The 26,696-nt window shown below is 42.2% G+C and overlaps 1 protein-coding gene across 1 annotated transcript; it reads left to right on the top strand.

Annotated features, from left to right (window-relative positions):
- The first annotated feature begins 11,190 nt into the window (after positions 1-11,190).
- star2 (steroidogenic acute regulatory protein 2) lies at positions 11,191-26,631 on the top strand. Its single transcript, XM_045700559.2, has 7 exons — positions 11,191-11,254; positions 12,078-12,185; positions 12,437-12,576; positions 14,639-14,794; positions 18,459-18,643; positions 18,873-18,966; positions 25,792-26,631. The coding sequence occupies exons 1-7, from the start codon at positions 11,191-11,193 to the stop codon at positions 25,963-25,965; spliced, it is 921 nt and encodes a 306-aa protein (XP_045556515.1). The 3' UTR covers positions 25,966-26,631.
- The last annotated feature ends 65 nt before the right edge of the window (positions 26,632-26,696 follow it).

Raw genomic sequence — 26,696 nt, 5'->3', positions numbered from 1 at the left:
CTGATCTTTCGACCAATCAGGTCAGCTCTGAAAACAGCTGATGTGAAAGGACTTGATGTGATTGGTCAAAAGAAAAAAGATCAGAACTGGGCTGTCAGTGTAGACGCAGCCTTAGAGACTTGAAGTGCATTCATTACCCAGTAGACCTCCAGGCTAAACATTCATTACCCAGTAAACCTCCAGGCTAAACATTCATTACCCAGTAGACCTCCAGGCTAAACATTCATTACCCAGTAGACCTCCTTCATTACCCAGTAGACCTCCAGGCTAAACATTCATTACCCAGTAGCCTCCAGGCTAAACATTCATTACCCAGTAGAGCTCCTTCATTACCCAGTAGACCTCCAGGCTAAACATTCATTAACCAGTAGACCTCCAGGCTAAACATTCATTACCCAGTAGACTTCCAGGCTAAACATTCATTAACCAGTAGACCTCCAGGCTAAACATTCATTACCCAGTAGACCTCCAAGCTAAACATTCATTACCCAGTAGACCTCCTTCATTACCCAGTAGACCTCCAGGCTAAACATTCATTACCCAGTAGACTTCCAGGCTAAACATTCATTAACCAGTAGACCTCCAAGCTAAACATTCATTACCCAGTAGACCTCCAAGCTAAACATTCATTACCCAGTAGACCTCCAAGCTAAACATTCATTACCCAGTAGACCTCCAGGCTAAACATTCATTACCCAGTAGACCTCCAAGCTAAACATTCATTACCCAGTAGACCTCCAAGCTAAACATTCATTACCCAGTAGATCTCCAGGCTAAACATTCATTACCCAGTAGAGCTCCTTCATTACCCAGTAGACCTCCAGGCTAAACATTCATTACCCAGTAGACCTCCAAGCTAAACATTCATTACCCAGTAGACCTCCAGGCTAAACATTTATTACCCAGTAGATCTCCAGGCTAAACATTCATTACCCAGTAGAGCTCCTTCATTACCCAGTAGACCTCCAGGCTAAACATTCATTACCCAGTAGACCTCCAAGCTAAACATTCATTACCCAGTAGACATCCAGGCTAAACATGCATTACCCAGTAGAGCTCCTTCAATACCCAGTAGACCTCCAGGCTAAACATTCATTACCCAGTAGAGCTCCAGGCTAAACATTTAAGACATATTGACAGCCCATGACAAGTTCCATCTGACTGAGTATCCATGTATAACTGGTGAACTGGTACCCTCCGATCCAGCAAGCCTCTGGGTCAGAAATAAAACAATAGTAAGGTGTAATCTTTGATGGTTGATAAGGTGTGAAGGTTTTTCATCTTTGATTGTTGAAACTTTTAGTAGAGGTTTGAAGGAAGGCCTGCGGGGCAATGGTGTACGATGTAGTCAATATCAACCAAATAAATATTGAATCTATGTGAAGCTGTATCTGATAATAATAACAAACACACAGGCTCTCTCTCTCTCTCTCTCTCTCTCTCTCTCTCTCTCTCTCTCAGTAATCACTGAAGGATTATCAGTAATCCTGTTTCTATGAAGAACCAGATGTTCCAACATGAGAGACTGGCTGTTTAAGTTATATTTCCAACAAAGAATATCACACGTCTCCGTTTTCTCATTACGATCAACAAGTATTCTAAAAATCCTCAAAAGCTGTGTGAATTGGAATTTCTTTTCTTGTTCATTTGTTATGTTTGTTGGGTTTGTTTGTTTGTTTTGATGTGTGGGTGTGTATACAGTACATGCACCATGTGTGTCAGAAAATAACAGCAAATAAATGAGTTTTTTTCTGCGGCATGGAAAAATACAATGTAAAGCTCAGCAGGGACACAAACCTTGATATAATCAACCATTAGTCCAATCAATCTGTGGACATTCATCTCAGCTGTCTGGAATTGGACCATTTCATCTGAAAACTCCAGTAAAAAATGGAATGTAGGACTACAGTACATTGAGGTAAGAGGAACTCACCTGCGTGCAGGTACAGTATATTACTATATAAATGGGCCAGGCAGGTACAGTATATTACTATATAAATGGGCCAGGCGGGTACAGTACATTACTGTATAAATGGGCCAGGCAGGTACAGTACATTACTATATAAATGGGCCAGGCAGGTACAGTATATTACTATATAAATGGGCCAGGCGGGTACAGTACATTACTATATAAATGGGCCAGGCAGGTACAGTACATTACTGTATAAATGGGCCAGGCAGGTACAGTACATTACTGTATAAATGGGCCAGGTAGGGACAGTATATCCCTGTATAAATGGGCCAGGCAGGTACAGTACATTACTGTATAAATGGGCCAGGCAGGTACAGTACATTACTGCATAAATGGGCCAGGCAGGTACAGTACATTACTGTATAAATGGGCCAGGCAGGTACAGTACATTACTGTATAAATGGGCCAGGCAGGTACAGTACATCACTGTATAAATGGGCCAGGCAGGTACAGTACATTACTATATAAATGGGCCAGGCAGGAACGATACATTACTATATAAATGGGCCAGCCAGGTACAGAACATTACCATATAAATGGGCCATTAAACACAAACACGAGAGATGCACCCTGTTTCCCGTTTAAAACCTGTTGGGGCTAGCGGGCAGTATTTGCACGGCCGGATAAAAAACGTACCCGATTTAAACTGGTTACTACTCTTGCCCAGAAATGAGAATATGCATATAATTAGTAGATTTGGATAGAAAACACTCTAAAGTTTCTAAAACTGGTTGAATGGTGTCTGTGAATATAACAGAACTCATATGGCAGGCCAAAACCTGAGAAGATTCCATACAGGAAGTGCCCTGTCTGACAATTTGTTCTCCTTCTGTGGCATCTCTATCGAAAATACAGCACCTCTGCTGTAACGTGACATTTTCTAAGGCTTCCATTGGCTCTCAGAAGGCGCCAGAAAGTGTAATGGGGTGCAGTCTCTGGGCAAAGTACAGCAGCTCTGTTTGTGAGTGGTCAGGCTGGGAACAGTGACACTGGAGATGCGCGTTCATGAGAATTCTCAATTTTTGGAATATTATCGCTATTTTACGAGAAAAATAGCATAAAAAATTATTTTAAACAGTGTTTGACATGCTTCGAAGTACGGTAATGTAATATTTTGAATTTTTTTGTCACGAAATGCGCTCGCACGTCACCCTTCGGAATAGTGACCTGAACGCACGAACAAAACAGAGCTATTTCAATATAACTATGGATTATTTGGAACCAAAACAACATTTGTTGTTGAAGTAGAAGTCCTGGTAGTGCATTCTGACGAAGAACAGCAAAGGTAATCCAATTTTTCTTATAGTAAATCTGAGTTTGGTGAGGGCCAAACTTGGTGGGTGTCAAATTAGCTAGCCGTGATGGCCGGGCTATCTACTCAGAATATTGCAAAATGTGCTTTCGCCGAAAAGCTATTTTAAAATCTGACACCGCGATTGCATAAAGGAGTTCTGTATCTATAATTCTTAAAATAATTGTAATGTATTTTGTGAACGTTAATCGTGAGTAATTTAGTAAATTCACCGGAAGTTTGCGGTGGGTATGTTAGTTCTGAACATCACATGCTAATGTAAAAAGCTGGTTTTTGATATCAATATGAACTTGATTGAACAAAACATGCATGTATTGTATAACATAATGTCCTAGGAGTGTCATCTGATGAAGATCATCAAAGGTTAGTGTTGCATTTAGCTGTGGTTTTGGTTTTTGTGACATATATGCTTGCTTTGAAAATGGCTGTGTGATTATTTTTGGCAGGGTACTCTCCTGACATAATCTAATGTTTTGCTTTCGCTGTAAAGCCTTTTTGAAATCGGACAATGTGGTTAGATTAACGAGAGTCTTGTCTTTAAAATGGTGTAAAATAGTCATATGGTTGAGAAATTGAAGTTATAGCATTTATGAGGTATTTGTATTTCGCGCCACGCGATTCCACTGGCTGTTGACTAGGTGGGACGCTTGCCCAGGGAGGTTAATGCACTACAACCCACCTTGGCAGTCATTGTTGAACACAGTGCTCATTCCTCTATCAGTAACTGGGGGTAGAGCTGTAACCAGTTATTGTTGAACACGGTGCTCATTCCTCTAGCAGTAACTGGGGGTAGAGCTGTAACCAGTTATTGTTGAACACGGTGCTCATTCCTCTAGCAGTAACTGGGGGTAGAGCTGTAACCAGTTATTGTTGAACACGGTGCTCATTCCTCTAGCAGTAACTGGAGGTAGAGCTGTAACCAGTTATTGTTGAACACGGTGCTCATTCCTCTAGCAGTAACTGGAGGTAGAGCTGTAACCAGTTATTGTTGAACACGGTGCTCATTCCTCTAGCAGTAACTGGAGGTAGAGCTGTAACCAGTTATTGTTGAACACGGTGCTCATTCCTCTAGCAGTAACTGGAGGTAGAGCTGTAACCAGTTATTGTTGAACACGGTGCTCATTCCTCTAGCAGTAACTGGAGGTAGAGCTGTAACCAGTTATTGTTGAACACGGTGCTCATTCCTCTAGCAGTAACTAGTGGTAGAGCTGTAAGCATTGCAGGATGCTTCATTAGCCTCTGTCATTAAGAGTGGAGTGCCAGACCTTACTGACGGTGGGATTTGTTTTTTTATATACATTTTATTTAACCTTTATTTAACTAGGCAAGTCAGTTAAGAACAAATTCTTATTCACAATGACGGCCTACCCCGGTCAAACCCAGTGTAAATGTAACGGCTGTCGAAAGGAGGGGACCAAAGTGCAGCGTGGTGATTGTTCATATTAATAGTTAATAATAAGAAAACACTAACAAAGAAACAGACCGAAAACAGCCAAACAGTTCCGTCAGGTTAACAAACAAAACAGAAAACAACTACCCACACAAACCAAGGGAAAAAGGCTGCCTAAGTATGGCTTCCAATCAGAGAAACCATACCCGGCCAAAACATAGAAAACAAACACATAGAATGCCCACCCCCTATCACACCCCGACCTAACTAAACAGAGAATAACCAGCTCTCTTAGGTCAGAGCGTGACAGTAAAGTGTTTTTATTCAATGTATTGTGTCGATTGTCAATGAAGGGAATCCCACCTATATCCCCTGGGCTTGTCTTTTAATACATTCCTGACATGAAATATGGTAGTTTTGCCACACACTAATAACTACCTTTGTACTTGTCCCTTGACGATTATTGAACTTATTTAATGCATTTGAATGAAATTAAGTCAGCAAAAGCAAAATCCCATTTCAATAACTGAATATAGAGTATATATACAGTTGAAGTCAGAAGTTTACATACACTTAGGTTGGAGTCATTAAAACTTCAACCACTCCACAAATTTCTTGTTTTAACAAACTATGGTTTTGGCAAGTCGGTTAGGACATTTACTTTGTGCATGACACGAAGTCAAAGTCATTTTTCCAACAACTGTTTACAGACAGATTATTTCACTTATAATTCATTGTATCACAATACCAGTGGGTCAGTAGTTTACATACACTAAGTTGACTGTGCCTTTAAACAGCTTGAAAAATTCCAGAAAATCATGTCATGGCTTTAGAAACTTCTGATAGGCTAATTGACATAATTTGAGTCAATTGGAGGTGTACCTGTGGATGTATTTCAAGACCTACCTTCAAACTCAGTGCCTCTTTGCTTGACATCATGGAAAAATCAAAAGAAATCAGCCAAGACCTCAGAAAATAAATTGTAGACCTCCACAAGTCTGGCCCATCCTTGGGAGCAATTTCCAAATGCCTGAAGGTATCACGTTCATCTGTACAAACAATAGTATGCAAGTATAAACACCATGGGACCACACAGCCGTCATACCGCTCAGGAAGGAGACGCGTTCTGTTTCCTAGAGATGAACGTACTTTGGTGCGAAAAGTGCAAATCAATCCCAGAACAACAGCAAAGGACCTTGTGAAGATGCTGGAGGAAATGGGTACAAAAGCATCTATATCCACAGTAAAACGAGTCCTATATCGACATAACCTGAAAGGCCGCTCAGCAAGGAAGAAGCCACCAAAACCGCCATAAAAAAAGCCAGACTACGGTTTACAACTGCACATGGGGACAAGGATCGTACGTTTTGGAGAAATGTCCTCTGGTCTGATGAAACTAAAATAGAACTGTTTGGCCATAATGTCCATCGTTACGTTTGGAGGAAAAAGGGGGAGGCTTGCATGCCAAAGAACACCATCCCAACCGTGAAGCACGGGGGTGGCAGCATCATGTTGTGGGGGTGATGTGCTGCAGGAGGGACTGGTGCACTTCACAAAATAGATGGCATTGTGAGGAAGGAAAGTATGTGGATATATTGAAGCAGCATCTCAAGACATCAGTCAGAAAGTTAAAGCTTGGTCACAAATGGGTCTTCCAAATGGACAATGACCCCAAGCATACTTCCAAAGTTGTGGCAAAATGGCTTAAGGACAACAAAGTCAAGGTATTGGAGTGGCCATCACAAAGCCCTGACCTCAGTAATATAGAACATTTGTGGGCAGAACTGAAAAAGCGTGTGTGAGCAAGGAGGCCTACAAAACCTGACTCAGTTACACCAGCTCTGTCAGGAGGTACTGTATGGGCTAAAATTCACCCAACTTATTATGAGAACCTTGTGGAAGGCTACCCGAAATGTTTGACCCAAGTTAAACAATTTAAAGGCAATGCTAGCAAATACTAATTGAGTGTATGTAAACTTCTGACCCACTGAGAATGTGATGAAAGAAATTAAAGCTGAAATAAATCATTCTCTCCACTATTATTCTGACATTTCACATTCTTGAAATAAAGTGGTGATTCTAATTGACCTAAGACAGGACATTTTTACTAGGATTAAATGTCAGGAATTGTGAAAAACTGAGTTTAAATGTATTTGGCTAAGGTGTATGTAAACTTCCGACTTCGACTGTATATACACTACCATTCAAAAGTTGGGGTTTACTTAGAACATGTCTTGTTTTTGAAAGAAAATCATGTTTTTTTGTCCATTAAAATAACATCAAATTGACCAGAAATACAGTGTAGACATTGTTAATGTTGTAAATGACTATTGTTGCTGGAAACGGCTGATTTTTAATGGAATATCTACATAGGCGTACAGAGGCCCGTTATCAGCAACCATCACTCCTGTGTTCCAATGGCACGTTGTATTAGCTAATCCAAGTTTATCATTTTAAAAGGCAAATTGATCATTAGAAAAAACCCTTTTGCAATTATGTTAGCGCAGTTGGTGACACTGTCAGGTGTTTCCATAACAACCCTACATCGCCTCCGTTACATCTCCTCAGGGGAGAAACTTTCTGAAATTATTTCCATTTCAACCCACACACTCTTTCCAAAACTATAGCTGCTGCATGGTTATTACTTCCTATATCAGGGGCCGAGTATCAAATGGGACACTACTCCTTCCCTATATTGTTCAGTACTTTTGACCAAAGCCTATGTCCCTGGTGAAAAGTAGTGCACTATAAAGAGAATAGGATTCCATCTGGGACGCAGCCAGGTTCACTGTTTTTTTGTTGTTGTAATAATAGCCGATAATTGTGTGGAAATGAAACCCTTGGAGGTTGATTTGATGTGTCAGGTGGAATATAATACATTGGAGAGGGGCAAGCCGAGGCACTTCGCCATTTTTAGATTACAGCCGGCAATTGACAAGAGGTTTTAAATGGCTCTATCCCCCTCTATGCCTCATTCATTGTAACTCCAGACAGCTGTAGTTGATAAGGTAGCCGTAGTTGATAAGGTAGCCGTAGTTGATAAGGTAGCCGTAGTTGATAAGGTAGCCGTAGTTGATAAGGTAGCCGTAGTTGATAAGGCCGCCGTAGTTGATAAGGTAGCCGTAGTTGATAAGGTAGCCGTAGTTGATAAGGTAGCCGTAGTTGATAAGGTAGCCGTAGTTGATAAGGTAGCCGTAGTTGATAAGGTAGCCGTAGTTGATAAGGCCGCCGTAGTTGATAAGGCAGACGTAGTTGATAAGGTAGCCGTAGTTGATAAGGCAGCCGTAGTTGATAAGGTAGCCGTAGTTGATAAGGTAGCCGTAGTTGATAAGGTAGCTGTAGTTGTAGCTTGGGCAATTGTGCGCCGCCCTACGGGAGTCCCAATCACAGCCAGTTGTGATACAACCTGGATTCGAACCAGGTTGTCTGTAGTGACCCCTCTAGCACTGATATGCAGTGCCTTAGACCGCTGCACCACTCGGGAGCCCAATGAGGAGGTAGTTCAGGGGTACTCCTGTCAGAGCAGAATTCAGTTGGTGGTACAGTAAACGATAAAGGTTGGGAACACAATACAAGGCTACTGACTGGCTTGCACACAGTACAAGGCTACTTATTGGATCACACAATACAAGGCTACTTACTGGTTCATACAATACATGGCTACTTATTGGTTCACACAATACAAGGCTACTTACTGGTTCACACAAGACAAGGCTACTTACTGGTTCACACAATATAAGGCTACTTACTGACCAATCACCACTACACACAACTGTTCTGCAGCCTGGGCTGACCAATCACCACTACACACAACTGTTCTGCAACTAGGTTCTCAGTCTCCTGCTCAGGTAGGTTCTCAGTCTCCTGCTCAGCTAGGTTCTCAGTCTCCTGCTCAACTAGGTTCTCAGTCTCCTGCTCAGCTAGGTTCTCAGTCTCCTGCTCAACTAGGTTCTCAGTCTCCTGCTCAGCTAGGTTCTCAGTCTCCTGCTCAGCTAGGTTCTCAGTCTCCTGCTCAACTAGGTTCTCAGTCTCCTGCTCAACTAGGTTCTCAGTCTCCTGCTCAACTAGGTTCTCAGTCTCCTGCTCAGCTAGGTTCTCAGTCTCCTGCTCAACATGGTTCTCAGTCTCCTGCTCAACTAGGTTCTCAGTCTCCTGCTCAACTAGGTTCTCAGTCTCCTGCTCAGCTAGGTTCTCAGTCTCCTGCTCAACTAGGTTCTCAGTCTCCTGCTCAACTAGGTTCTCAGTCTCCTGCTCAGCTAGGTTCTCAGTCTCCTGCTCAACATGGTTCTCAGTCTCCTGCTTAGCTAGGTTCTCAATCTCCTGCTCAACATGGTTCTCAGTCTCCTGCTCAACATGGTTCTGTCTCCTGCTCAACTAGGTTCTCAGTCTCCTGCTCAACTAGGTTCTCAGTCTCCTGCTCAACTAGGTTCTCAGTCTCCTGCTCAGCTAGGTTCTCAGTCTCCTGCTCAACTAGGTTCTCAGTCTCCTGCTCAGCTAGGTTCTCAGTCTCCTGCTCAACTAGGTTCTCAGTCTCCTGCTCAGCTAGGTTCTCAGTCTCCTGCTCAACTAGGTTCTCAGTCTCCTGCTCAACTAGGTTCTCAGTCTCCTGCTCAACTAGGTTCTCAGTCTCCTGCTCAGCTAGGTTCTCAGTCTCCTGCTCAACTAGGTTCTCAGTACCAGTCAAATGTCTGGGAAACTCTGAGAGCGAAAGAGAGAGAGAGAGGAGAGAGAGAGAGAGCTTCTACATTGTAGAATAATAGTGAAGACATCAACACTATGAAATAACACATATGGGATCATGTAGCAAGATATATAATTATTATATACAGTGCATTCGGAAAGAGTTCGGTCCCCTTCACGTTACTTCCTTATTCTAAAATTGATCAAATATTTTTTCCCCTCATCAATCTACACACAATACACCATAATGACAAAGCAAGTCTCTGAATGTCCTTAAGTGGCCCAGCCAGAGCTGGACTTGAATCCGATTTAACATCTCTGAAGAGTCCTGAAAATAGCTTTGCAGCGACGCTCCCCATCCAACCTGACAAAGCTTGAGAGGATCTGCAGAGAAGAACGGGAGAAACTCCCCAAATCAGGTGTGACAAGCTTGTAGCGTCATACCCAGGAAGACTCGAGTCTGTAATCGCTGCCAAAGGTGCTTCAACAAAGTACTGAGTAAAGGGTCTGAATACTTATGTAAATGTGATATTTCAGTGGTTTTTTTTAATGAATTTGCAAAAATGTTGGTTTGTCACATGCGCTGAATGCAACAGGTGTAGTAGACCTTACCGTGAAATGCTTACTTATAAGCCCAGTTCAAGAAATAGAGTTAAGAAAATATTTACTAAATAAACTAAAGTTTAAAAAAAATGAAAAATCTAAGAGTAACACAAGAAAATGACATAACAATAACGAGGCTATATACAGTGGGTACCGGTAGCGAGTCAATGTGCGAGGGTACAGGTTAGATGAGGTCATTTGTAAAGTGATAAAGTGATAGATAACAAACAGCGAGTAGCAGCAGTGTAAAAACAAAGGGGGGTGGAGGGGGTCCAATGTAAATAGTCCGGGTGAACATTTGATTAATTGTTCAGCAGTCTTATGGCTTGGGGATAGAAGCTGTTAAGGAGCCTTTTGGGCCTAGACTTGCCGTGCGCTAGCAGAGAGAACAGTCTCTGTCCAAAAGGCTCCCAAACAGCTATGGTGTATTATGGTGTATTATGTATATGTAGATTGTGTGTGTATGTGTATGGACTCCCGAGTGGCGCAGTGGTCTAAGGCACTGCATCTCAGTGCAAGAGGCATCACTGCAGTTCCTGGTTTGAATCCAGGCTGCATCACATCCGGCCATGATTGGGAGTCCCATAGGGCGGTGCACAATTGGCCCAGCGCCGTCTGGGTTTGGCCGTCATTGTAAATAAGAATTTGTTCTTATTAACTGGCTTGCCTAGTTAAATAACAATATGTGTGTGTATGGCCAGTATATGAATAGAATATACTTGTTATATAGGATGAACCTTCACTAGAATACAGGCCATCCTATAAGTAGACTTGTCATTCTGCAGTAGTTATATAGGATGAACCTTCACTAGAATACAGGCCATCCTATAAGTAGCCTTGTCATTCTGCAGTAGTTATATAGGATGAACCTTCACTAGAATACAGGCCATCCTATAAGTAGACTTGTCATTCTGCAGTAGTTATATAGGATGAACCTTCACTAGAATACAGGCCATCCTATATGTAGACTTGTCATTCTCATAATGGTTGTGGATTATTATTGTATACATGGATCCTCATGATTTATTCTCTCCTTTTTAGAAGCACACATAAAATACCTCTATTGGAAGCAGCTGTGTGTGTGTCTCTCTAACAGCAACCTTGGGGCCAGAATTCAGTTTACAATCCTATCCTCTAACCCATCCCCTTATCTCCTCTCTTGTCCTTCAGAGGTCCTATAAAGCCTGGAGCCTGGCACACTCAAGCTGCCGTCACTGTCACCAACGTTACAGTATGCTGCCTGCCGTGGTGAAGCTCTGCTGTGGAATCTCCTACCCTCACCTCAGGACCATGGCAGGTAAAAACATACAACTATATAATCTTGGTTATGTCCTAAGTGGCTCCCTATTCCCTATATAGTGCATTATTTTTGACCAGGGTACTACAGGGGGCCATTTTGGATGCAGGCCTGAAGAGATGCATACATTTTCTCTCATTCCTTAGATTGTAGGATTACCGTGTCTTGCACACTGCACATAGCCTGGTCCCAGATCAGTTAGTGCTGCCTTGCCAATTCCCTCCTATGGTCATTGCAAGAAAGCACAAACAGATCTGGGACCAGCCAGTGCACGTTCATCTGGATGGAGTTATCTATTGTTGCTGTTAATGGCGTCTTGGCTGTGACTAGTAGTAGTCTTAGTTTGTGGAGAGAAATCCTGAGAAGTCCTCATCAAAGTGTACAACACTTTGACTTGCAGAATGGATCAAATGCAGCCTGAGCGGCATTCTGTGTCATGCTAAACATGTTTGGCTTGATAATGAGCAATGGAGTTGACAAGAGAACAAACAGATCTGGGACCAGGTTATAGTAGGAGACAACAGATCTGGGACCAGGCTATAGAAGGAGACAACAGATTTGGGACCAGGCTATAGAAGGAGACAACAGATCTGGGACCAGGTTATAGTAGGAGACAACAGATCTGGGACCAGGCTATAGAAGGAGACAACAGATCTGGGACCAGGTTATAGTAGGAGACAACAGATCTGGGACCAGGCTATAGAAGGAGACAACAGATCTGGGACCAGGTTATAGTAGGAGACAACAGATCTGGGACCAGGCTATATAAAATGTGCTCTACAAATGAAAGCTGACTGTTGTTATTATTGTCATCCTACGACAGGACTGCAACGGCGAGCTATCGCAGCGATCGGCCAGGAGCTAGCTCACATGCAGAGGAATGGGCAGACCCAACTACCAGCATGGACCAGCCATGTGGGTTGGCAGACTGGCACCGCTCAGCATCAACACAGTGGTAAGCCTGACGATGATACACAAATTGCACAAATTTTCAATTACATTATTATTTTACACAGAGCACAAACTTTCCTTATTTTAGTTAGAATTACATATTTTCAAGGGCATTACTTTTTACTATAACTTGTACTGACCATTGAATACTAAACAGCTTCAAAAAGAACTGAATAAAGTGAGTGCTGCTGTGAGGGCCCTTTTTCATGTGTGTATGTAAACTTGTTACAGAGAGCTCCAGAAGAGAGGTAGTCAACCCAGTCCCGTTGAAAGAGGAGGAGCTGCTGTACATAAGACGTGGGCACGAGGCGCTGACCAAGGCTCTGGACATTGTTGAGGATAAGAACGGATGGAAAACAGAACTCACAGAGGTAGTGCATCATCCATACATCCATACATCATCGTTGATTAAAGAGGCAATCAGGGATTTGTATATAGATTTTTGTCAAACCATCCTGTATTTCCCCTTTAAAATATGTTGCTCCATGTGTTCATGCATATCTTTTCAATCTCAAAAAAAAGCTATTGCTATGGAAACCTTGTACTGATGCCAAACCACCAAACTGTCATATAGGACAAGGATATCCTGTCTTCAAAACCCTTCAAATATAATTGACATGGGCACTTTGTGCTGCATACTGTTGCCACAATTTCTAACTTTCTAACATTTTACATTTTAGTCAATTAGCAGACGTTCTTAATCCAAAGCAATTTACAGCCTGTGCATTCAATTTAGTTAAGTAGAGAACTTTTTGCCTTGTAGGAGAAAAATGCACTTTCCATAATCTCAGAACCCAGAACCAAATGTGTTATTCGTTATTTAATAAGGAACCCAGTAGCTGTTCCAAATGCAGCAGTTACTCTTCTACTTTCTGAAACGGTGTGTTGTAAAGCTGCATACTAATGCCACATATCCAAACTTTCACTTTCCGTTACTTTGACATTTAGGAAAACTTCATCTTCATCAGCTATTACCATGGAAACCTTGTACCGGTAATATTCATATCAAATCAAATCGAAGTTTTATTGGTCACATATACACATATTTAGCAGATGTTATTGCGGGTGTAGCGAAATGCTTGTGTTTCTAGCTCCAACAGTGCAGTAATATCTAACAATTCACAACAATACACACAATACACACAAATCTAAAGGTAAAAGAATGGAATTAAGAAACATATAAATATTAGGATGAACAATGTCGGAGTGGCATAGACTAAAATACAGTAGAATAGCATACAGTATGTACATATGAGATTTAACATTTTATTTGATAAAGCAACAATATGTAAACATTATTAAAAGTCACTATTGTTCCATTATTAAAGTGGCCAAGGTTACATAACGGGGTGGAAGCAGCCTAGTGATGGCTGTTTAACAGTCTGATGGCCTTGAGATAGAAGCTGTTTTTCAGTCTCTTGGTCCCAGCTTTGATGCACCTGTACTGACCTTGCCTTCTGGATGATAATGGGGTGAACAGGCAGTGGCTTGGCTGTTTATTGTCCTTGATGATCTTTTTGGCCTTCCTGTGACGTCGGATGCTGTAGGTGCCGTGGAGGGCAGGTAGTTTGCCCCCGGTGATGCATTGGGCAGACTGCACCATCCTCTGGAGAGCCCTGCGGTTGAGAGCCATGCAGTTGCCGTATCAGGCTGTGATACAGCCCGACAGGATGCTCTCAATTGTGCATCTATAGAAGTTTGTGAGGGTTTTAGGTGCCAAGCCAAATTTCAGATCGTCAGTGATGTGTATGTCGAGGAACTTGAAGCTGTACACCTGCTCCACTGCGATACCGTCGATGTGGATAGGGGCGTGCTCCCTCTGCTGTTTCCTGAAGTCCACGATCAGCTCCTTTGTTTTGTCGACATTGAGAGAGGTTATTTTCCTGGCACCACACTCGCAGGGCCCTCACCTCCCCCCAGTAGGCTGTCTTGTCATTATTGGTAATCAGGCCTACTACTGTTGTGTCATCTGCAAACTCGATGGCTGAGTTGCGCACCCTTGTGTTGAGGATCAGCGAAGTGAAAGTGTTGTTCCTACCTTCACTACCTGGAAGTCCAGGACTCAGTTGCACAGGGTGGGGCTAAAGTCAATGAAAAGCAGTCTTTTGTAGCGGGCCACGTGGGTGGCACTGTGTTAACCTCAAAGCGGGCAAAGAAGGTGTTTAGCTTGACCGGAAGCAAGACGTTAGTGTCCGCGACGTGGCTGGTTGTCCCTTTGTAGATGCCACACTACCAAAACGTTGTAACTCTGGAGTAGAGAAATGTTCTGTAATCTCAAGACCAAATGAAGTAGAAAGACTATCACAAGAGAACGTACAGTAACTGTGTTCTATAGAAAATCAGGACATCATTAGAAACCTTCTTGAAACTGTGTTGTTAAAGGAAATCATAAGGATGCCACATTACAACATTTCCTGTAAATGTCTGTCGTAGGAGAACGGGGATGTGATCTACAGTAAAGTGTTGTCTGGGGACAGGAAAGTCTTCAGACTGGAGACTGTGTTAGACGCCACCCCAGAAGAGATACATCACATCCTGTGGAAGGTGGAGGAGATGCACCAGTGGAACCCAAGCATCAAAAACATCAAGGTAACTGGTCCATCATAGTAGGGTAGTTGTTGGTCAATGTGTAATCTTAACACCTCCCCCTTAGGAAAACATTGATCTTCTGTTCTCCTTGGTCTCCATCTATTATGGCATCCTTTAGATTGTTATTCTACATATACACATGTGTTATTATCCAACTGGAATACTATTTACCTGCTAAGTATGTGTATTATGGTCTGTAAACTGGGACATATTTGTAATAAGGTGTTTCTAAAACTATTATTAATGCCATTATTCTAATAACTATTATTATTATTTTATTTGTATTACTTTGTTTATTTATTTATCCTTTTTTCTCTGTGATTTTAGGGGTGGGGGGACCGGGAGGCATTAGGAAGGGTGGGAAACAGGGAGGGGGTCGGGGATCAATAGGGAATGTTCTGAAGGATTAGGGGTAAACAAATAAATAAAAAAGCAACGTGACTGTGCAAATTATTAAAAAAAATATATTGTTTGTATTTCTTCTTTAATAAAATATTATGAATAAAAGAAAACAACATCAAGATAAGCAGACTCATCTAAGCTGACATATGGAATTGTTTTACGATGGGCATAGTATGCATCATTCAGCTTTTTTATTTTTAATTTTAGGACCCATTTAGGTGTAAAAAAAATATACAAGAAAATGATTTGAGAAAATACTGAATTTGGCCTTTGCTACTATAAGCACATCGATGGTACTGACTTCAGACGAGTCCCCTGACATTTGTGGGGGTCATAGAGCGTTCCGACGCTACAGACATTTTCTTGAGAAGACCGATTTTGTGGGGATGTCTCGTGGTTTGACAAACATCGCTCTAGCTCTGCCACCTTCCACCGCAGACGCGGAAGTGCGACATTGGCAGATTGAGACGCATTCCATACAAAAAAACAGATACCATATCTCTAGCTTAAACTGGAGATTATGATGGGGAATTGTTTATTGTGTTACTTAGATTGACGTACCGGTGTGTCAATCGACTATAGGGGTTTAAATAATTCAGTAATCACTTGATAAAAATTAGGTAAGCATAAAACAGTCAACAACTTCAGGACTACAGACCCACCAGAAATTGGCAGTCCGCCTTCTAGTGGCGAAAGTAAGAACTGCAGAAAATGCACGGTCAAATAGGAGAATAATATATATTTTTATAGAGGCATACTGAAACAAGAAACGTGACAGTGTGTAAATGATAACACATCAGTGCAGGAAATGAATACATGGATTAAAATACTGGAAGTGAATGCTGGAATTAAACAATTAACTATGCAAATGAGCAAAAGCTGTATGCATTAAGGAAATAAACACCTGGCTCAAATAGAAGCCTGTCTCTAATAAGGGCCTGATGTGTTCAGTGAATTAAGCAAATAACCACCCGGGTTATGAATTTAAGTTTTACGGTAGACATGGACCACAGTGTCAACAGTCGATAGTGTCGATAGTTTTACGGTAGACGTGGACCATACAGTGTCAATAGTCGATAGTGTCGATAGTTTTACGGAAGACGTGGACCATACAGTGTCAATAGTCAACAGTTTTATGGTAGACGTGGACCATACAGTGTCAATAGTCAACAGTTTTATGGTAGACGTGGACCATACAGTGTCAATAGTCAATAGTTTTACGGTAGACGTGGATCAATAGTCAATAGTTTTATGGTAGACGTGGACCATACAGTGTCAATAATTGATAGTTTTATGGTAGACGTGGACCACACAGTGTCAATAGTCAATAGTTTTACGGTAGACGTGGATCAATAGTCAATAGTTTTATGGTAGACGTAGACCACACACTGTCAATAGTCAATAGTTTTACGGTAGACGTGGATCAATAGTCAATAGTTTTATGGTAGACGTGGACCATACAGTGTCAATAGTCAATAGTTTTATGGTAGACGTGGACCACACAGTGTCAATAATTGATAGTTTTATGGTAGACGTGGACCACACAGTGTCAATAATTGATAGTTTTACGGTAGACGTGGACCACACACTGTCAATAGTCAATAGTTTTACGGTAGACGTGGACCACACAGTGTCAATAATTGATAGTTTTATGGTAGACGTGGACCACACAGTGTCAATAATTGATAGTTTTATGGTAGACGTGGACCACACACTGTCAATAGTCAATAGTTTTATGGTAGACGTGGACCACACAGTGTCAATAATTGATAGTTTTATGGTAGACGTGGACCACACACTGTCAATAGTCAATAGTTTTACGGTAGACGTGGACCACACAGTGTCAATAGTCAATAGTTTTACGGTAGACGTGGACCACACAGTGTTGATAGTCAATAGTTTTATGGTAGACGTGGACCATACAGTGTCAATAGTCAATAGTTTTACGGTAGACGTGGACCATACAGTGTCAATAGTCAATAGTTTTACGGTAGACGTGGACCACACAGTGTTGATAGTCAATAGTTTTATGGTAGACGTGGACCATACAGTGTCAATAATTGATAGTTTTATGGTAGACGTGGACCACACACTGTCAATAGTCAATAGTTTTACGGTAGACGTGGACCACACAGTGTCAATAGTCAATAGTTTTACGGTAGACGTGGACCACACAGTGTTGATAGTCAATAGTTTTACGGTAGACGTGGACCATACAGTGTCAATAGTCAATAGTTTTACGGTAGACGTGGACCATACAGTGTCAATAGTCAATAGTTTTACGGTAGACGTGGACCACACAGTGTTGATAGTCAATAGTTTTACGGTAGACGTGGACCACACACTGTCAATAGTCAATAGTTTTATGGTAGACGTGGACCACACACTGTCAATAGCCAATAGTTTTATGGTAGACGTGGACCACACACTGTCAATAGTCAATAGTTTTATGGTAGACGTGGACCACACACTGTCAATAGTCAATAGTTTTATGGTAGACGTGGAGCACACACTGTCAATAGTCAATAGTTTTACGGTAGACGTGGACCATACAGTGTCAATAGTCAATAGTTTTACGGTAGACGTGGACCACACAGTGTTGATAGTCAATAGTTTTATGGTAGACGTGGACCATACAGTGTCAATAATTGATAGTTTTATGGTAGACGTGGACCACACACTGTCAATAGTCAATAGTTTTATGGTAGACGTGGACCACACAGTGTTGATAGTCAATAGTTTTATGGTAGACGTGGACCATACAGTGTTGATAGTCGATAGTCAATAGTTTTACGGTAGACATGGACCACAGTGTCAACAGTCGATAGTTTTACGGTAGACGTGGACCACACAGTGTTGATAGTCGATAGTCAATAGTTTTACGATAGACATGGACCACACAGTGTCGATAGTTGAGTGTCGCTAGTTTTACGATAGACGTGGACCACACAGTGTCGATAGTTGATAGTGTCGCTAGTTTTACGGTAGACGTGGACCACACAGTGTCGATAGTCTTTACAACACCAGGATATCACACTTGTCTGGTGACATTCTGATGAGGGAAGAACAACCTGCTACAGCAGATCCTGTGTCTTCAGCTGGCATTATAAAGCCTTCGTCCCAACTGGCATCCTACTCCCTATACAGTGCACTAGTTGTGACATGAGAAAGCAGTGCACCATATAGGGTATATGGTCCTATTTGGGACACATAGCAGTACAGTAAATGATATTGTATTGTCAGTCTGTCTCTTGTGTTGAAGGTTCTAAAGCAAGCTGGCCCGGAAACCATGGTTACGCACGAGGTGTCAGCAGAGACAGCCGGCAACCTGATAGGCCAGAGAGACTTCCTGAGTGTGAGACACTTCTCCAGACAGGAGTCATGTATCTATCTGGGGGGAGCAGCCACACACCTGGAGTCCTTCCCTCCTCAGAAAGGCTTCGTCAGGTAACAAGAACACCGGCTTTGCTCGGATAAGCCTGGCTCATAGAGTTGGATAGAGGGTGCGCTTGGACCAAAGCCTGTTTATGGCTCATGCTGTCACAGAAGGGCCATTGCAAAGGTTATTTGATATAAAGGTTATTTTAGGTTCAGTTAATAATTATGCTGTAGGTTTCTATACATTACATTGTTAATAGAGTTTTAATGAGTGATTTTGTTTACTTGATCTGAATAGAGCGGAGGACGGACCAACGTGTATTGTCATTGAGCCCCTGGCAGACGACACAGGCAGGAGCCACTTTACGTGGCTCCTCAACATGGATGTCAAGGTAGATTTTCTTTTCTTTTTTTATCAACTTTAATTTCGTATCCACTTCCTGAATTGAGTGACTTGAATTCAAATTGATTGACCCCAACTTGTTAGGCTACACATGGACTAGGATGCCATCACATGTCAGTTTAGATCATGAATATCAATTCAAACCTCCCCTTTAAGTAGCCTGAGTGCCAGTCTGTTTGTGCTATTGTGCCAACACCTTGTCATTCATTGTCATGCCAAACATGTTCATATGACATATCGCACAAACAGACTGGCCCTCAGGCTATTAAGAGGAGGTTTGAATTGATATTCAAGGCTACCATCAACAACTAAAGCTGCTGTGAAAATGACTTCTCCTTCACCCAAATACAGACAGCTGATGTTCTGAAAGAGCTGCAAAACCTGGACCCGTACAAATCAGCTGGGCTAGACAATCTGGACCCTCTCTTTCTAAAATGATCCGCCGAAATTGTTGCAACCCCTATTACTAGCCTGTTCAACCTCTCTTTTGTATCGTCTGAGATCCACAAAAAGATTGGAAAGCTGCCGCGGTCATCCCCCTCTTCAAAGGGGGAGACACTCTTGAACCAAACTGTTACAGACCTAAATCCATCCTGCCCTGCCTTTCCAAAATCTTCGAAAGCCAAGTTAACAAACAGATCACCGACCATTTCGAATCCCACCGTACCTTCTCCACTATGCAATCTGGTTTCCGAGCTGGTCGTGGGTGCACCTCAGCCACACTCAAGGTCCTAAACGATATCATAACTGCCATCGATAAAAGACAGTACTGTGCAGCCTTCTTCATCGACCTGGCCAAGGCTTTTGACTCTTGTCAATCACCGCATTAATAGCCTTGGCTTCTCAAATGCCTGCCTTGCCTGGTTCACCAACTACTTTTCTGATAGAGTTCAGTGTGTCAAATTGGAGGGCCAGTTGTCCAGACCTCAGGCAGTCTTTATGGGGGTGCCACAGGGTTCAATTCTCGGGCCGACTCTTTTCTCTGTATATATTAATGATGTCGCTCTTGCTGCTGGTGATTCTCTGATCCACCTCTGCGCAGACACCATTCTGTATACTTCTGGCCCTTCTTTGGACACTGTGCTAACAAACCTCCAAATGAGCTTCAATGCCATACAACACTGTGTACGTGGCCTCCAACTGCTTTTAAATGCTAGTAAAACTTAAACCGATTGCTGCCCGTACCCAACTGCTCGACTAGCATCACTACTCTGGACGGTTCTGACTTAGAATATGTGGACAACTACAAATACCTAAGTGTCTGGTTAGACTGTAAACTCTCCTTCCAGACTCACATTAAGCATCTCCAATCCAAAATTAAATCTAGAATCGGCTTCCTATTTCGCAACAAAGCATCCTTCACTCATGCTGCCAAACATACCCTCGTAAAACTGATTATTCTACAGATCCTTGACTTTGGCGATGACATTTACAAAATAGCCTCCAACACTCTACTCAGACATCCAGTTTGCTATCACAGTGCCATCCATTTTGTCACCAAAGCCCCATATACTACCCACCACTGCGACCTGTATGCTCTCGTTGGCTGGCCCTCGCTACATATTCGTCACCAAACCCACTGGATCCCGGTCATCTATAAGTCTTTGCTAGGTAAAGCCCCGACTTATCTCAGCTCACTGGTCACCATAGCAACACCCACCCGTAGCATACGCTCCAGCAGGTATATCACTGGTCACCCACAAAGCCAACACCTGCTTTGGCCGCCTTTCCTTCCAGTTCTCTGCTGCCAATGACTGGAACGAATTGCAAAAATCACTGAAGCTGAAGACTTATATCTCCCTCTCTAACTTTAAGCATCAGCTGTCAGAGCAGCTTACCGATCACTGTACCTGTACACAGCCAGTCTGTAAATAGCCCACCCAACTACCTCAACCCCATATTGTTATTTATCTTTTTTCTCCTTTGCACCCCAGTATCTCTACATGCACATCATCATCTGCACATCTATCACTCCAGTGTTAATGCTAAATTGTAATTATTTCGCCTCTATGGCCTGTTTATTGCCTTACCTCCCTAATCTTACTACATTTGCACACACTGTACATCTATTTTTCTATTGTGTTATTGACTGTACGTTGTTTATGTGTAACTCTGTGTTGTTGTTTTTGTCGCACTGCTGTGCTTTATCTTGGCCAGGTCGCAGTTGTAAATGAGAACTTGTTCTCAACCGGCCTACCTGGTTAAATAAAGGTGAAATAAAACATTTAAATAATAATAAAAATGACCTGTAGCTATAGCAGTCAGTCAATGTTCCCACTTTAGCAGAGACTGCATTCACGGTAAACATTGCATATGTCAGCTCAAGTAACGCTTTGGTGACACAGATAGAGTCTTTCATCACACCACAGCTAAAGCTGCTCCTCCATCCTCTACAAGCTCAAAATATCAACATGTTTTGCTGTCAGATGCATTTGGCAATAGGGGTTTCACACACTCACACACACACACACACACACACACACACACACACACACACACACACACACACACACACACACACACACACACACACACACACACACACACACACACACACACACACACACACACACACACACACACACACACACACACCTGGCTCCTGCTGCTGCCATTAGGGTTGGCATCAACATCTTTCTCTAAACACTTTCTGTCAAATGAAGCTAAGCATGATGTTTCACAGGAAATGACCTGTCACTTTCAGCTGCTGGAACCTTCTATATATAGGTCTTCAGGTTGCTAAGACTGCTGTACTGATACGTTATAGAACTTCCTTAGAGAACATGTAGGATCAAGCAAGACCATTCAATGAAATGCAAGCACACAAATGCTGCTGTGCAGGGAATGGACCACCACTGAAGTAGCAGCTGTCTTACTGAGGCACGGCTGGCATAGCGTGCACTTTACAATTTTTCATAAGACTAAACAAGACAAATACAAATTAATGTTACAATCCTTTCACCATGTTGACACCTCATTTACACATAGGATGAGACATGGTCTACCTTCATCACCATGATGACACCTCATTTACACATAGGATGAGACATGGTCTACCTTCATCACCATGATGACACCTCATTTACACATAGGATGAGACATGGTCTACCTTCATCACCATGATGACACCTCATTTACACATAGGATGAGACATGGTCTACCTTCATCACCATGATGACACCTCATTTACACATAGGATGAGACATGGTCTACCTTCATCACCATGATGATACCTCATTCACACATAGGATGAGACATGGTCTACAGTGGTTGCTCCACTAAAAGTTTTGCTATTATGCTGCGGTACTTAGAGCTAATTTGTGGTTTAGTACGGTACTCTGCGTCACCACTTCATTGCTCCAGACCAGCACAAGGGGGAGTTAAAGCACTGATTATGCTTTTGGGTCCTACTGTGTCTCTAACTGACAATGAATGGGCGACATAAACCTAAATAGAAACTGATAATTGTGCACGACTTCGGTATTACTTACTAAAACTGTTGTTACACTAAGGTTTTTATTATTTTATTTTGTTAGGATTATTTTGCTCTTACTGTAGTACTGTAGCCCACTCCCGACCGTCACGTTGTCCAGCGTCATATTTTTCGTTCCATCCTGACGGAAACCCAGAGGGTTTTACGTTTTTCTTGGAGTAGAAACACCATACTATTAATCCAATTAATTAAGCAGGTATCAGTCAAAAGTTTGGACACCTACTCATTCCAGGGTTTTTCTTTATTTTTTACTATTTTCTACATTGTAGAATAATAGTGAATACATCACAACAATGAAATAACACATATAGAATCAGTTAAGAACACATTCTTATTACAAGGACAGCCTACTCCTTTTTCCCCATCTGGGAATTGAACCCCGGTCTCCCGCATGCCCGCATGACAAAGAGATTCTATGGCTAAATAGCCCAGCGATGTAGCCTACTCCCAACCATCACGTTGTACAGCGCCATATTTTCCATTCCATCCTAACAGAAACCCAGAGGGAACAACATAATATTAATCAAATTAATTAAGCAACATTTCTTAAAATCAGTCCCATATACTATGTTCTTACAAAAAAGGTTTTAAATTCTCTAGTACAGCTACTATTGAAGGCTATCAAATGCTTCTCAAAGATGCCCTCTGGTGGTCAAACTAGCACTAACTAGCATTAATGGTACCCGGAGTTGGCACTTAAATAACATGCCATAGAATTCTGCTGCACCACACAAGCTGTGCTGCAGTACACCGCAACTTTTAAAGGATGAACCACCGTACCTTCATCCCCATGATGACACCTAATTTACACATATGGTGAGATATGGTCTGCCTTCATTAGAGCGCTGCTCTCACTGCCACTGTATGTATGTACAGTACAGTGCCTTCGGAAAATATTCAGACCCCTTGACTTTTTCCACATTTTGTTAGGTTACAGTCTTATTCTAAAATATATTAAATTGTTATTTTTTTCTCATCAATCTACACACAATACCTCATAATGACAAAGCAAAAACAGGTTTTTAGATTTTTTTACTAATTTATAAAAAAAAAAACGGAAATATCACATTTACATAAGTATACAGACCCTTTACTCAGCACTTTGTTGAAGCACCTTTGGCAAAGATTACAGCCTCCCTGTGGCTCAGTTGGTAGAGCATGGTGTTTGCAATGCCAGCATGGTGTGTGCAACACCAGGGTTGTGGGTTTGATTACCATGGGGGGCCAGTACAAAATAAAAAATGCATGAAATGTATGTATTCACTACTGTAAGTTTCTCTGGATAAGAGTGTCTGCTAATTGACTAAAATGTCAAGTCTCCTTGGATATGATGCTACAAGCTTGGCACACCTGTATTTGGGGAGTTTCTTCCATTCTTCTCTGCCGATCCTCTCAAGCTCTGTCAGGTTGGATGGGGAGTGTCGGTGCACGGCTATTTTCAGGTCATGCCAGAGATGTTCAATCAGGCTCAAGTCCAGGCTCTGGCTGGGCAACTCAAGGACATTTAGAGACTTGTCCCGAAGCCACTCCTGTGTTATCTTGGCTGTGTGCTTAGGGTCGTTATCCTGTTGGAAGGTGAACCTTCATCCCAGTCTGAGGGTCCTGAACGCTCTGGACCTCTCTGTACTTTGCTCTGTTCATCTTTCCCTCTATCCTGACTAGTCTTCCAATCCCTGCCACTGAAAAACATCCCCACATGCTTCACCGTAGGGATGGTGCAAGGTTTCTTCCAGACGTGACACTTGGCATTCAGGCCAAATACTTCAATCTTGGTTTCTTCAGACCAGAGGATCTTGTTTCTCATGGTCTGAGAGTCCTTTGGGTGCCTTTTGGCCATCTCCAAGCGAGCTGTCATGTGTCTTTTACTGAGGAGTGGCTTACGTCTGGCCACTCTACCATAAAGGCCTGATTGGTGGAGTGCTGCAGAGATGGTTGTCCTTCTGGAAGGTTCTCCCATTTCCACAGAGGAACTCTGGAGCTCTGTCCGAGTGACTATCGGGTTCTTGGTCACCTCCCTGACCAAGGCCCTTCTCCCCTGATTGCTCAGTTTGGCCGGGCAGCCAGCTCTAGGAAGAGTCTTGGTGGTTCCAAACTTCTTCCATTTAAGAATGATGGAGGCCACTGTGTTCTTGGGGATGTTCAATGCTGCAGAAATGTTTTGGTGCCCTTCCCCAGATCTGTGCCTCGACACAATCCTGTCTCGGAGCTCTACGTGCAATTCCTTCGGCCTCATGGCTTGATTTTTGCTCTGACATGCACTGTCAACTGTGGGACCTTATATAGACAGGTGGACTCAAATAGACAGGTGTGTGCCTTTCCAAATCATGTCCAATCAATTGAATTTACAACTGGTGGACTCCAATCAAGTTGTAGAAAAATCTCAAGGATGATCAATGGAAACAGGATGCACCTGAGCTAAATTTCATGTCTCATAGCAAAGGGTCTGAATACTTATGTAAATAAGTATTTTTTTAATTTTTTTTAAACCTGTTTCACTTTGTCGTTATGGGGTATTGTGTGTAGATTGAGGACATTTTTTATTTAATCAATTTTAGAATAAGGCTGTAACGTAACAAAATGTGGAAAAAGTCAAGGGGTCTGAATACTATCCGAATACACTGTATGTATTTATTTATTTATTTTTATTTCTATTTCACCTTTATTCAACCAGGTAGGCTAGTTGAGAACAAGTTCTCATTTACAACTGCGACCTGGCCAAGATAAAGCAAAGCAGTGTGACACAGACAACAACACAGAGTTACACATGGAGTAAAACAAACAAGCCAATAACACAACAAACAAGTCAATGACACAGTAGAAAAAAAGAAAGTCTATATACAGTGTGTGCAAAAGGCATGAGGAGGTAGGCAATAAATAGGCCATAGGAGCGAATAATTATGTATGTATGTATGTATGTATGTATGTATGTATGTATGTATGTATGTATGGATGGATGGATGGATGGATGGATGGATGGATGAGTGCCCGTTTCTAACATAGACGTTGTTTGGGGTTTCTGTTATTATCTATGCATAATCACTTTAATAATTTTACCTACATGTACATATGACCTCAATTACCTCGACAACGGTACCCCCTGTATATAGCCCCGCTATTGTTATTTACTGCTGCTCTTTAATTATTTGTTATTCATATATTTTACTTTGTTTTAGGTATTTTCTTAAAACTGAATTGTTGGTTAAGGGCTTGTAAGTAAGCATTTCACTGTAAGGTGTACACCTGTTGTATTCGGTGCATGTGACTAATAAAATGTGATTTGATTTGATTTGAAGATTGAATATGTATGTACTGTATTTTCAGGGCTGGCTGCCAAAGTCAATCGTCAATCAAGCTTTGCCGCGAGCGCAGGTGGATTTCACCCGGTGTCTGCGCAGACGGCTCGCCGAGGGACCTACTCAGCGACACACAAACCACCATGCTCCCACAGTGTCTAGAGCCAGACAACCACCGCACACACTCTCTGACACACACTAACTGGAGTTGAGTGCTTGGGAGTAGAAACAGAGAGAGAGAGACTTAGAGAGAGACTGAAGGACCTGGCTGCCATTCACACACACACACAGAGAGACAGAACCGTCTGCAGGCTGGCTCTGGCCTTTCACTAGGAGCACCCAGACACCCAGAGGAGAGCCACCCACCGCTGTGAAGACATGCCAGGGTGCCCTCTCTTTCAGGGTGTGTGACAGACACACACATCTACACACACACACACACACACGGGAAGTGTTGGTTGAAGCTACTCTGAATATATAGTTTACCAAGCTACCAATTACTTCACACTGGAATAAGTTAAGCTACACTAAAGCTCACTCCATCCAAACTACTTTGTGAAAAAGTATCATATCTAAATCTGAAATGTCATAGACTACACATTGCAAGAATAGATCACTTTGGGGTCATATCTTAACAGAATGTGTAATTTTGCCGCCTGTTAAAGACCCCAAAACAATATTTCAAATGAAAATTAGGCAGGTGGCATGCTGAAAAAGACAGGAAATGATTGCCTACTTTAGCCATATTTTATTTTTGCCAAAACAGTAGTGTGTAGTTCCAGTACTTAGCTACACCGCTACATGGTAAAACAGTAGTGTGCAGTTCCAGTAGTTAGCTACACCGCTACATGGTAAAACAGTAGTGTGTAGTTCCAGTAGTTAGCTACACCGCTACATGGTAAAACAGTAGTGTGTAGTTCCAGTAGTTAGCTA

Source organism: Salmo salar, chromosome 18 (assembly GCF_965601325.2).
Source record: "Salmo salar chromosome 18, fSalSal1, whole genome shotgun sequence".
Classification (NCBI taxonomy): domain Eukaryota; kingdom Metazoa; phylum Chordata; class Actinopteri; order Salmoniformes; family Salmonidae; genus Salmo; species Salmo salar.
Note: the sequence above shows the minus strand (reverse complement) of the source record. Positions and strands in the feature narration are given on the sequence as shown.